The sequence below is a fragment of the Pelophylax lessonae genome, assembly GCF_965119305.1.
Source record: "Pelophylax lessonae genome assembly, chromosome: 4".
Taxonomy (NCBI): Eukaryota; Metazoa; Chordata; class Amphibia; order Anura; family Ranidae; genus Pelophylax; species Pelophylax lessonae.
The window spans coordinates 324,351,815-324,364,721 of record NC_138771.1 but is presented as its reverse complement, the minus strand read 5'-3'; the positions used below and the strand labels follow the sequence as shown (position 1 = coordinate 324,364,721).

Below are 12,907 nucleotides of genomic sequence, written 5' to 3'. Positions count from 1 at the left end.
TACCTGCTTTGTTGCTGGTGGTATAATACATGGCTTTAAGCTTAAGTGTGCTTTTCTCATAGGGGTCTAAGAGGAGGGTTCTAAGTTCAAGGCGTAAGGCCATGAGTTTATGCAATGAGTCATGAGTCATGGGTAGGGGCCTTAGCATTGGAGGAGTTTAGGTTGTCTATTTCCCTGTGCAGGTAGTCAAGGCCCTGTGTCCTTCTTTTCCTGGCCCTAGAGCTAATTTGAATTAGCAAACCTCTCAACGCAGGCTCAGTATCAGACCTAAAACAGCTGGGTCCGATACCGAGCCTACGTTGTTCGCAAAAAATTCAGTAAGGTGAATATTAAAATCCTCAGCATAAGGAGATGATGTCATCACATAAGTGTTCGCCCTCCACAGTTTGTAAGGGCAAGGGGAGGAGGGGTTGTGGATGGTGATGCTGCCCGAAGCATGGTCAGACCAAGTGGTAGGCTCAATATTGGACTGCCCAATCTTTTGTAATAACCATTTATCTACCAAAAAATAGTCCAAATGAGAGTAAGAATTGTGAACAGATGACAAGTGGGTATAATCATGTTCCAAGGGATGGTGGCAACGCCAGATATCGTAGAGAGAGTTGCTGCGGATAAAGTTGGATAGGTCTGGTGTGCACCTGATACTCACACTGGTAGTGTCCATGGAGGAATCAGGGACAATGTTGTAGTCTCCACAGAGTATCGGGGAACCTTTCTGTACCTAACACAGCTTTTTCCATAATTTGTTAAGGAAATTAATTTGCTTTGTGTTGGGGGCATACAATGTCACGAGAGTTAACGGAGTCCCATTAAAGGAGCCGATTAGAATTATACATCTGCCTCCTGGGTCTATGATGGTGTCTTCTAGTTGGAGGGTCAGAGATGTGTGGATTGCTGCCATGACTCCTTTTTCTTCTTAGGACCAGAGGCTTTAAAGATGAGAGGAAAGTCTATATGGGTACAGATAGGGGACTCAGTGGCTTTTAAATGCATTTCCTGAACACAAAGGTATTGAGCAGGACAGACGCTTGGCCATTTGCCAAAGAGTCGACCACTTGGCCGGGTGGTTCAACCCGTTGGCATTAATCATCACACTCTTGATGGCCATTGGTGTAGGTGTTTGTAGTGCTGCAAGAGATAATCACAGCATCCTCAACATGCTAAGAGATGCTGGGTGCAGACTTGGAGTTGAGAATGTTGATTGTAGATTTCAATTTGACAGTTTGGATGTTGGAAAACGTAGTTCTGCTGGCAGAGTAGGTGATCAAATATGAGAATAGACTCTTGAATGCAGGTGCTGCAAAAACAAAGGGAAAGATAGGGGAAGAGGGGAAACAAAGAAAAAGATAGCAAAGGATCCATAGCCACCTCGGATAGCGAATACTCAGCATGTTGCGCTGCATATCCAGAGGATGGAGGGTAATGGATCCGGCTCTCGGATGTGGTCATCCGAGAGCCGGATTCTAGGCCTCCAATCTTCAAGTGTGAAGATCACTAGTGGTGATGAGAATGGGGTTTCCTGTTGGAGGAGTACCACGGAGGTGTAAGTTTGCCCGAGTGTTTGGGTGGGCTAGGTGGGGGGGCTTGTTCAGGGATAATATCCCAGGTATGAAGAAGATCCAGACCCCCCTTAACTTAAGATTATTACCCCGTGAGCGGTCTTCCAAGTCAACGAGCTTGGATTTAATCCAATTGTGTTCATCTAAGTTTTCTTCATGGGCATCGACTAGTTCATTTACAGTGGATGTCATATCTCCTATTGCATTCTCCATTTGATGAACTCTGCTGCAGAGGAGGTTAACCTCTGTAGTAAAATGCCTGGCGATAGATGTAAGTTCAGTTTTCAGGGATGTACGTAATGTAAGGAGCATTTCTTTGAGAAGCATATCCAAGACAGGTTGGTTAGAAGTTTGGATGTGAGCAATAGGAGAGGGTGCAGAAGTGAAGGCCTGTCTGTGCAAGCTGTCATTAGATGCAGGTAAGTCGGGTACTTCATAGTCCAAGCACTGCCTGGATTTGGCTGAGCTTCCACATGGGCTTGCCGCTGTGGAGGAGGAGGGAGCCGATTGTTTGTCTGCTTCTGCAAGCGGGCCATCTGGGAGCTCAGAGTAATATTTGTAGAGAGAGGGGGCGGAAGGCCGCCGTTCGGCTCCATCTTTGTTGCCTGTGCTGCCGTGTGGCTGAAAGAAGTTAATAAGTTTTTTCTGTGGAACGGAGCTCAGAGTCAGATGTCTATTTAGCCCACGCGCCGGCCACGCCCACTGCACTTTAATTTTATATACGCATTACATACAGAGTGCAGGGGTAAGGAGTGGGTAACACAGAGTGCAGGCATCAAGATTAAGTAGAGCTCAAGAGTGCATATTGGAAAGAGTGCAGGGGTCAGAAGTGGTTATCATAGAGAGTGCAATGGTCAGTAATGCATATCACACACAGCAGTGCATCACACACAGGCAAGTACACAGAGTACAACCAAAAAGGACAAAAATTACAAATTCCTCACAGTAAAGATATACCTGAGTGGTCCAAACAGTACAGGTCTTCTTTATAGCCCTAGCCCCCTATCCTGCATATGCCTCCTCCTCCGATTTTCCCCCCTAAGCCTATAAATAACTTCTTTGTACAGACCACCCTATTCCAGCCCCTTCTAAGTACAGACCCCAACATAAGTCATCCCTTCCAAGCCCATCCCCTCAGGACAAGAAACCCCACCCTTAAACTTGTTTATCAGATGCACCAGCAGTGGACAAAATTATTTGACCAAAGCCACGGAGCGTCCACTCTCATCCCTGAACTGCAGCTGTCGACGGGCAGAAGCAACACTGCAATGCAAATGCCATGATCACTGCAAAAATTTCAGCCAGTTTTATCTCTTGGATCTTTAAACATGTGGGATTTCTAGCACTAGTGACGCTCCTGTTGGATACAAAAGGTATCTCAAATGTTTTTCAAAACATTATGGCTTATGGGATCCTGTAAAAACGATTGACTTGTTTGGTGCAGCTGCCATGACCCTGACACATATACCAAGTGTCTAACCTGCAACAAGTATGCAGATTGGAAGGTCAGTCTTTTCAGACTTGGCAGCATTATTTTTGGCCAGGAACCAGGTTTAGGTTCTGAAGTAAGGCATAGGATGACCACCCCAGAGCCTTCATATTTTAAAAAAGAAGTCAGCATCAGCAGTTCCATATTTATATTTTCAAAGATTCACCTTCACAAGACCTAAATAAAACTTGACATATTGTTTTCACCATCCTAAATGAATGCACGCTTCCTCTAAAGTCTCAAAGGACTAGAATTTCCTCCTGTCTCATCTGCATTCTGTGAAATATGTTAACTTTTGCTCCTTTTCTCTGTTAGGCTTGTGCTTAGCAATCTCCCATTTCCTGGGAGTACAGAGATGTGTGGAGCTGGATGCAAGCATTTCAATCAGCTGCTACAAACAAATAATGCAATTATAATGAAAAGCTAATCATCTTGAGAGCCAATTAACTACTCTGAACAACATTTTGTATATTTTAGAACTCATGTGTTGCATCTACTTCCCATAAAGTTCTTCAGAGTTTGCAGAACTCACAAAATGTGTGTTCTTTAGTTTGCAACAAACAAGACAGTGCTGATTATCAAAATCTTTAGTGACATCAAGTAAGGTAAGCCCGCTATGCAAAACATGGCGATTGGGTTTTCATTAAAAATAGAAAAATGTCAACATCACTGAATTTTTTGAAGCCCAACGCCACTAACAACTAACATTTTTTTTTCCTTAAATGTTCCAAAAGAAGTATTCTCCCTCTTCATGCACCAGCGCTGCACTCCTCATCCTGTTCTACCCCAGGCAGCTACTCCTTTTCTGGGTTCAATGACTTTAAGCTTCATGCAACTCCTTTCTTCCTAAAAGCTTAGGATGTCATCAGGCCATTCTAGCCTCACAGGAGAATCAGGAGAATATTACCCAAATCACTGCATGAGCACGGTTCTCTGCATCACAGCAGACTGCCCTCTGCCACACCAAAAGCAGCCCCAAAAAAGATATGTTTCTTTTTTAGTGATCACAAAGTACTGGACTGTAAATGTATTATGCCACCAAGAATTTAGACAAAACCAAAGGGCTTTATCCAAAAAGGCTAAGTGGTTCATCAGTTGATAAGAGGTTCAGGTTAAAATAAAAGTACACTGCTCAAAAAAATGAAAGGAACACATCATTTTTATAACATCCAGTGTGCATGAGGCTCTAGAAACACTGCAGAAAAGAAAGAGCATGCAGAATTGGCACAGAGATAGGGAAAATTAGAACGGTAATTTTCGTCTATTAAATTACTGGTAGAAACAGAAGATATTACAGGCATAAAGGAGTCTTGGCCAATGGTAGCATAAAGGCTGAGACTTCTACAGGTTTTTGCCCCTCTGTGTGTACATGCTTGGCCCAAGAGAAAAAAACAGTTGTTCCATTTCAGGAAAAGTTCAATGGAGTAGTTCACCTTTACCACAAAACTGCCTATGCAGATAAGGGGCATCTGTAGGTAAACAAACAAACTGTAAACAAAATATTTTCTGTATAGATCACAGAAGGAAAGATAGGTTATTCGTCAGCAAAGAATAGGACGGGCTCTAAGTAAAGTGATCATAGACATTTATTAAAAAATCTGGGGTGTAATGCCCATGCAAGATAACAAAAAATAGTGGTTACAATCAGTGCAAAGACAAGAAACAAGACATACATAACATATAAACAATTAGTGACAAAAACCGGCCGGCATGTAAATTAACTTTCAAGATTCTTAAACAGATATGTGTTCAATCGATTGCAAATTTGCATTAATAAAGTTCTTGAAAAGGCTCCTTGTAGGGCAATGGGACGCCAATGAGGTTAATGGTTGAATTATACTGTTAATGTTGGACATTCATCCAGTGGTATCATTCAGAGTTAAACTATTGGTATGCCTCAGTTGAAAGGAAGCCGTTTAGGTTAGACAGTATAGCTGTTATAGGTGAGTTGCTGTATGGTGTTAAATCGTGGGTTGGTGCGGCTTTGTGGGGACTGTGCAGCGATCTGAGAATTGTTTGGATTGCTGACGGTATGTGACCGTTTTTTCACCCCTATTGGTGGCTAGGTGTCGCTTATGATTTCAGCTACTTTGCTGGTTTAGGTAATATGAGGGTATGCTTGGGTGCAGGGGGCTTAGCCAGAGCCAGCAGATGATCGTATTAAATGCTTCTGATTGCCATTGACTATTATTAACATGAGCGGTTGTTCTGTTTGCTCTGACGGCTAATAGCCGTTTCTTCACCCTTGCTGAGCAGATACCTTACTTTGCGGGGACTATGCAGAGATCTGTCCACAATGTCCTGATCCCTGACGGTATGTGACCGTTTCTTCACGCTGACCGTGAGTGAGACGAAGCTACGCAAGAGGAAGCGAAACGCGTCAACGTCACAGCCCGGCGGCACACTCTACCACTACTCCTCATAGACTACGGACGCCAGGATGCCAGGAAGAGCGGAAGCAAAGGACAGCCCGCACGGCGATCGGCAACGGAAAGGCAGGTGCACTCGCTCAAACGAACGACCGATAAGGTACTTGATGTTTGCTTAGCAGGGGTGAAGGAACGGCTCCACGCCGTCAGAGCAGGACCAACACTGCATCACCACACTGAACCGCCATACCTCACTCACGGTCAGCGGTAAACAGAAGCACCTGAATTGACCATTGACGGCTCTGACCTAAGTCCCTTGCACCACCCCATATCCCCACATCACCAATACCAATTGTATGGCCACAATAATGAGCGACACCTTACCTTAAATAGGGGTGAAGAAACGGTCACATACCGTCAGGGATCAGGACATTGTGGACAGATCTCTGCATAGTCCCCGCAAAGTAAGGTATCTGCTCAGCAAGGGTGAAGAAACGGCTATTAGCCGTCAGAGCAAACAGAACAACCGCTCATGTTAATAATAGTCAATGGCAATCAGAAGCATTTAATACGATCATCTGCTGGCTCTGGCTAAGCCCCCTGCACCCAAGCATACCCTCATATTACCTAAACCAGCAAAGTAGCTGAAATCATAAGCGACACCTAGCCACCAATAGGGGTGAAAAAACGGTCACATACCGTCAGCAATCCAGACAATTCTCAGATCGCTGCACAGTCCCCACAAAGCCGCACCAACCCACGATTTAACACCATACAGCAACTCACCTATAACAGCTATACTGTCTCACCTAAACGGCTTCCTTTCAACTGAGGCATACCAATAGTTTAACTCTGAATGATACCACTGGATGAATGTCCAACATTAACAGTATAATTCAACCATTAACCTCATTGGCGTCCCATTGCCCTACAAGGAGCCTTTTCAAGAACTTTATTAATGCAAATTTGCAATCGATTGAACACATATCTGTTTAAGAATCTTGAAAGTTAATTTATATGCCGGCCGGTTTTTGTCACTAATTGTTTATATGTTATGTATGTCTTGTTTCTTGTCTTTGCACTGATTGTAACCACTATTTTTTGTTATCTTGCATGGGCATTACACCCCAGATTTTTTAATAAATGTCTATGATCACTTTACTTAGAGCCCGTCCTATTCTCTGCTGACGAATAACCTATCTTTCCTTCTGTGATCTATACAGAAAATATTTTGTTTATATGCTGTTTTTTGGTTAAGCCAGCCAAACTTACATAGCCAACACGGGCATTTACATAGACTCAGCTAAACCATACTCCTAACAAACCACTTTTTTTGCAAACAAACAAACTGTGCAGCCTTGACTAAAGTTGAATAATGCCCTTGCTATAGGTGTAGACCATTTACATATCTTATGAAGCCTGACTGGAATACTCCCAGGACATTGCTAAATACTCAGCGGATGTTGCTAAGTGAGGCCTAGTCGTCAATGCTCACCTCCACCATCACAGGGGTGAGCTCTCAAACACTGAGCTCAAAGCTACAGCATCAGAGAGAAAGAACATCTGAGGGGTTTGAATCAGAGAAAAAGCTCACTCCTGTGAAGGTGGAGGTGGGCAGTGACGACTAGGCCTCACTTACGTCCTGGGAGTATTCCAGTTAGGCTTCATAAGAGACGTAAATGGCCTACACCCATAGCAAGGGCTTTATTCATCTTTAGTCAGAGTTGCACAATTTGATTTATTTTGCAAACATCCCTTACCTGCATAGGCAGGTTTTTGATGAAGGTGAACTATCCTTTTTAGCTGGATTGCCTGCTGGGGCAAAAGTATTTTGAGGACCCAAATTAACTAGAATGGCTAAAGAAAGAATTAAATCAGAAATAGGGGGATGGAACTGGGATATTTGTATTAAAGGGGGTAATGCTATATAGCTATTTTAGATGTAATATTAGTGGATGCACTTCCCAAAGAAACCGTTTATCGGGCTCAGTGGCCATTACAGCAATATTAACCCCAAAAGCAAACTTTTATTATATTGTAGCTTACCGATTCTTAGATGTGATGGCTGCATTTGTTTTCTTGTTTAGACTTTGTTTCTCTTATTTTCACCTAGTGATCTGGCCTGTTGTTTTTCAAAAGAACAAGCTGTCCTGCAGATAGATGGATGAGACAAATAATTTACCACTGACAGGGGTGCTTACATTGGTCAGCTTTTATTTATGTAAAAAGGAACAAAAACTGTAGCTGCTTATAAAATATTAGCTGGAGTTTAGATTCACTTTGTTAGGGTATTTAAATCCGCTAGTACATGTAATATTCCCCTCTCCACACTGGCAATGCTGCTGTCCAAAGGTGCCCCTTTGCTCCTTCATCCAGGATGGGGACATTTTAATACAGGAGGCATTTTACTGGCCTGGTCACCAGGGCAAACAGAAAGGAAAAAAGTCTAAAAAAAGGAAAATTAATGCAGCCACCACATCTAAGGATTGGTACGCTGCAGGGCTTTTTTTCAGCAGGAACGTGGGGGAACGCAGTTCCGGCACCTCTAGCGCTAAATGTATGTAATAGCAAGGGGTTTGGGGTGTGTTGGAGGGTCTCTTGATGCTGGCTGCCTGGGGATCTATTGTCACTGGTAAGGATCTGTTATTGTGTGAGGGTCTATTGTTGCTGCTAGTGGATATATTATTGCCAGGGGGTCTTATGTTGTTGGTAGAGATCTCCTGTTGAGGTAGAGATCTATTGTTGGCTGATCTATTGATACTGGTTGCTGGGAGAGCCGTTGTTGCTACTGGAGGGGGTCTAATGTTGCTGGGGTGGATCTTTTGTTGCTAGGTGAGGTATTTTGTTGTGCGTGGGAGGTGGGCAGGGGTTAAACCAAGGGACAGTGCTCAGAGGTAGGTAGTGGGTGGAGACAAGGGGTGACTAAGAAGGGGGGAGTTCCTGCACCTATTCTCCGAGAAAGAAAGCCCTGGTACGCTGTAATATTTTTACATTTTTCGTTTTGGGTTTAATATCACTTTAAGCTTAAAAAAAAAGATGGGTAAGGGAGTTGGTGTTCATTTATTATTCTTCAAAAAAAGGGTGTGGTAAAAGTGATCAGAAGAAGATGGATCTATGTAAAATTTATGCACTCAAGAATAAAGAAATCAACATTTTTTTTGATCCTTCACAAAAAAAAAAAAAAATTGGTAAAGATATTTTAAAATAACAAAGAATAACAAAGTTAGGGATATACACTCAATGGAAAGGGGCTGCAGCATAAAAAGGGAGATACTCTTCATATTTAATCCCAAGACGTTTGATCTTGATTGATGGCGAATACAACAACAAAATGTGGGAAGAAGTTAATTTGTCACTCAAGATAAAAAAAAAAATTCTCCTATAAATTATTTGATTTTAGGTAGATTTTTAGGGGTGGGAGTAAAAACTGAAATGCATGATTTTTTGTATTCAGGTCATTGCAGCAATTTCATTAGACTGGGAGACAGGGGAAAAAAATCAACAGATATGCTTTGGCGCTTTGCTATTAATTTGCAGAATAGAGCAGAATTTAGAAAATATATAATTACCAGGCACAAAAGAATTCTAAATGACAATATCTCATATAAAGGACAATCTCAATTGTAGAATATTATAATATATTTAAAAATCAGCCCTACATTTGCTTGAAGAAGGATGTTAAGGAATAAACATTATCATGACTTGATTATTAGAAGGGTGGACAGGTTAATCTGTCACAAAGATAGTGATTGTCAAACAGTTTGCTGTTTACTGAGTGATTACAGATTATTTGATGTGGTTGGGGAAAACCCAGTTGTCATGGTACACATTGGTACAAATGACAAAATTAGTAGAAGATGGAGGTGTTGTGGAATCTTTTACTTCAGGTACAGATACCTGACACCTGTTAGTCAGTGATACCAAATTCAAAAAAGTAATATGTAGCTACATAGAGACCAGACAGAATCAAGAAGTTTGAATTAACGGATCTGCTTTATTTTTCCGTGCTTCAGACTAAATACACAAAATGACGTATATGAGGTAGGTTGTGTCAAGATATAGCTTGATTAATCAAAGGTTAGTAAAATCTACAGCAAGCTTAGAGTTAATAATCTTGTGATTGTAGATCATCAAGGGGGTCACCATCGAGGGAGGTTTATTGCTTGTGGTTTTCCAGACAGCCATCTGGGTGATTTTCCAGGAACTTTTTGCAACAGGTTCATCAATTGTAAATCAAATGTTCCAGTAGTCATCAGAATTATTTACGGCCATGCCATATGCCAGTGAGCATGTAAGATAAAAACATAAGCTCAGATTATTATTCTCATTAAGAAAGCCATTTTGTTCTAAGCAGCCATCTTGCCACCTCAGAGGGTTCTAAAAGAAGATTTCAGAGACTTAGGTAAGAAGCTAAGGAAAAGGTTGTTCAAGGTAGTATTTTAATAAATACTACCTGTGCCATGAGCAACACCAGGCCAGGGGAGCTAAGGAATTGTACAAGTGGCTGAGAAACTGGTGTAAGAAGAAGGATTTTGGGTTCCTAGAAAACTAGGCTAACCTTTCAGTCAGATACTGGCTCTACTGTAGGGGTGGATTTCATCTAAATAGAGGGTAAAGCTCTGCTGAGGGAAAAAATATTTAGAAGTCCGGAAGTGCTTTTAACCTAGGATCTGAGAGAGAGGGGTCGGGGGAGAGAGACCGGGGAACAGGGATATGGCGGGCGGAAAATAATGGGGTAGTGGGGCTCAAACTAGACAGCAGGCAACCTGAAAAAGCTTTAAGATGTCTTCCTCAGGAAGCAGAATATATAGGACTATAGGAATTGTTAGAGAATAAAAACCATACATGCACAGGTTAAACTGGTTGGACCTATGTATTTTTTTCAACCTTATACACTCTGTAATTATGTAACTATGTAGCATAATAGATTACAAAATTTAGTTACTAAACCTTGGGATCAAGAGGAACTATGATGAATATGTAATAGTGAGGGAAGCATACTTGATAAGTATGGACAGTGAAAGGCAAATTTGGTGGTAAGCAAGATTTCTAAAGCTAAAAAAAAGAAAAAAGAAAACAAAAACAATAGTGTGTACTAGGCTTTAGACATGGGACTAAATTTGGGAAATTGATATCCAGCCTGGTCAAAATAAAGAGCATGAAAATGATAATTTAGAAGATAGAAAACAAGGTAAGCAGTACATACATCTCCGGGTAAACAGCTAAATTATTTAAGGAATATTTCAAAAATCTGCATAAATTTGTTGAGAATGAAAATTATAATGGACAGGTTTTTGGTCATATCAGCATAAACCTGACCAAAATATATTTATGAACTCCCCAATTAAAAAGGGGAGGTTGAAAATACAGTAACAGGATTCCTGTTGTTAACCACTTAAGGACTGGAAGGTTTTACCCCCTTAATGACCAGGCCATTAGATTTAGGGGAAATCTTTATGTCATTTTTATTTATTTTATTTTTTAAGACATGAAAAAAAAAACATAAACATAAAGACATGGACAGCCTTCTCAGAAGCTGATTTTGCTGCAAAGGGTGGGCCAACGCAATATCGAATCCTACAGGCTAAGACTGAGATGCCAGTAAAGTCCATGTGCGCGTAAAGGCAGACGTCCCAATACTTGTGACAATATAGTGCATATACTATACATATATATATATATATATATATATATATATATATATATATATATATATATATATATATAAATAGGCCCATACTGGAAATTTTAAAATTGCTATGGCACAGATTCAATTTCCAGCTTTCCAAGGATTACACAGGAGGGCGTGTGGCATTTCTAACCCCTAGATGCACAGGTGGAATTTGGGATTTAATGTAAGTATATTGCTTCTTTTTCTCCAATTTGCCTTTATTTTACAGGTAGCACTACATTTTTACATTGGGGGGGGGGGGGGGGTCATCCAGGGTCCATTTTTAGTTGCTCATACTGTAGAGTCAAAGGTTCCGTGCAGTCTTTTAATAGAACTTGGTTAAATCTCTTCATCGACCAAAATGTATATTTGACAGAAACTAATTTGCCTTTATCTGCAAGCTGAAAATGCAAAAATGATTTATAATATGCAGTCTTGTATTCTACATAAAAGGAATTATAATGAATAGTTTTCCTAGAACTTCCAATAGCACACAATGGAATGGAAAAATCAATATAAAAGAAAGTGAAGTGCTAATTGATTATTTAAAGAATTACAAGCAGAAGATGGAGCAACAGTCAAGCATGACCCCCAACCTCATGCTTTATGTTAAACAGTAGCAACTTAAAAGCTGCATGTTATTCAACAAATAGTACTGGTGAAATGAGATAAGAAAATCAATTCACAAATCAGGTGAATTGGCAAACTGCACATTTTTGGGTTGGCCTGAATGTCTATACTGTATACAGCTTTGCTTGGATTCCTGATTTGTGTAATTCTGTGCAATGTCCAATTACTGACCATAACTAAGAATTTGTTCTTAGTTAGGGAAACAAATAAGAAAATAAAAAATTCCAATTTTGGATTAAGCATCTTCACAAGTGCAACATTACATACTACATGCTGATTTTGTCTTGTTTCTTTTTATTTTTTAGATATACCGTTCTATATAATGGACGTCACCAGGAGCAAGACAAACTTCCTATCCATATTGATCCAGAATCACAAGAATCTTGTTTTTAGTTAGCAGCATACACACCCGAAGCCCAAACTGGTGGAATCCAAAGCTAAAGCCAAGCATATGGCATGAACGTTCTGTTATTAACTAGCCCAACTGTAGAAGTGGAATCAAAGTCAATTGTAGAATTCCACTGCATTACATCTAAGGTGGAGTTCAGTGAAAACACTACATATTTTCTCTCCAGAAGCTTTTTTTTCCCACACTGCTATTCAGACAAATACTCTCAAAACACCTCGGTCAGACAATCCACATATTCTGTTTGCTACAATAAATTTTCTATACTAATGCTTAGAGGTTTATACTTGTAGCTTAAGATTGTGAAGGCCAATGAGAATCCTAAATTGGGTGTGCCTGAACTTACACGGGAATACCAACCAAAGACTGGAGGCTGGATAATCAGAAGGTTTATGTTTTTATATGTACAATAAAAATATATAAATATATGTATTGTGTGTATATAAATATACACATGTATACTTCCCAGTGCCTACCCTTAAGGGTAACTATAATATAGGCATTGTGTCTACAGAGATCAGACAGGAGAACATCCATTACTGTGTATTATAAGGTGTTCCTGCATGTACTTTTTCAGCCTGACATCATTCATGTTAAATTGGTTGGTAAGATGGCATTCCCATCATTTATGCTTGTACAGTTTAGCTGATCAGCAATTGTTTCATCTGCAGGATCTTCCAAGAGCTTCCGTGTTCTTTGTTTTAAAAAAAAAAAAAAGCAGCTGAAATAGGTCCGTGATTATTTAAAGGTCAGTTTATTTTCCACAAAAAATGTTTCATATAA

The 12,907-nt window shown here is 40.5% G+C and overlaps 1 protein-coding gene across 3 annotated transcripts in view; it reads left to right on the top strand.

The window, feature by feature from the left end:
• The window catches only part of HTR4 (5-hydroxytryptamine receptor 4), a 730,224-nt gene extending 717,757 nt beyond the window's left edge, over positions 1-12,467 (top strand). For all 3 annotated transcript variants that reach the window (XM_082253259.1, XM_082253258.1, XM_082253260.1), the window contains one exon: positions 12,024-12,467. In XM_082253259.1, the coding sequence (XP_082109385.1) occupies positions 12,024-12,111 (88 nt within the window). In that variant the 3' untranslated portion in view covers positions 12,112-12,467. The remainder of the gene's footprint in view (positions 1-12,023) is intronic.
• The last annotated feature ends 440 nt before the right edge of the window (positions 12,468-12,907 follow it).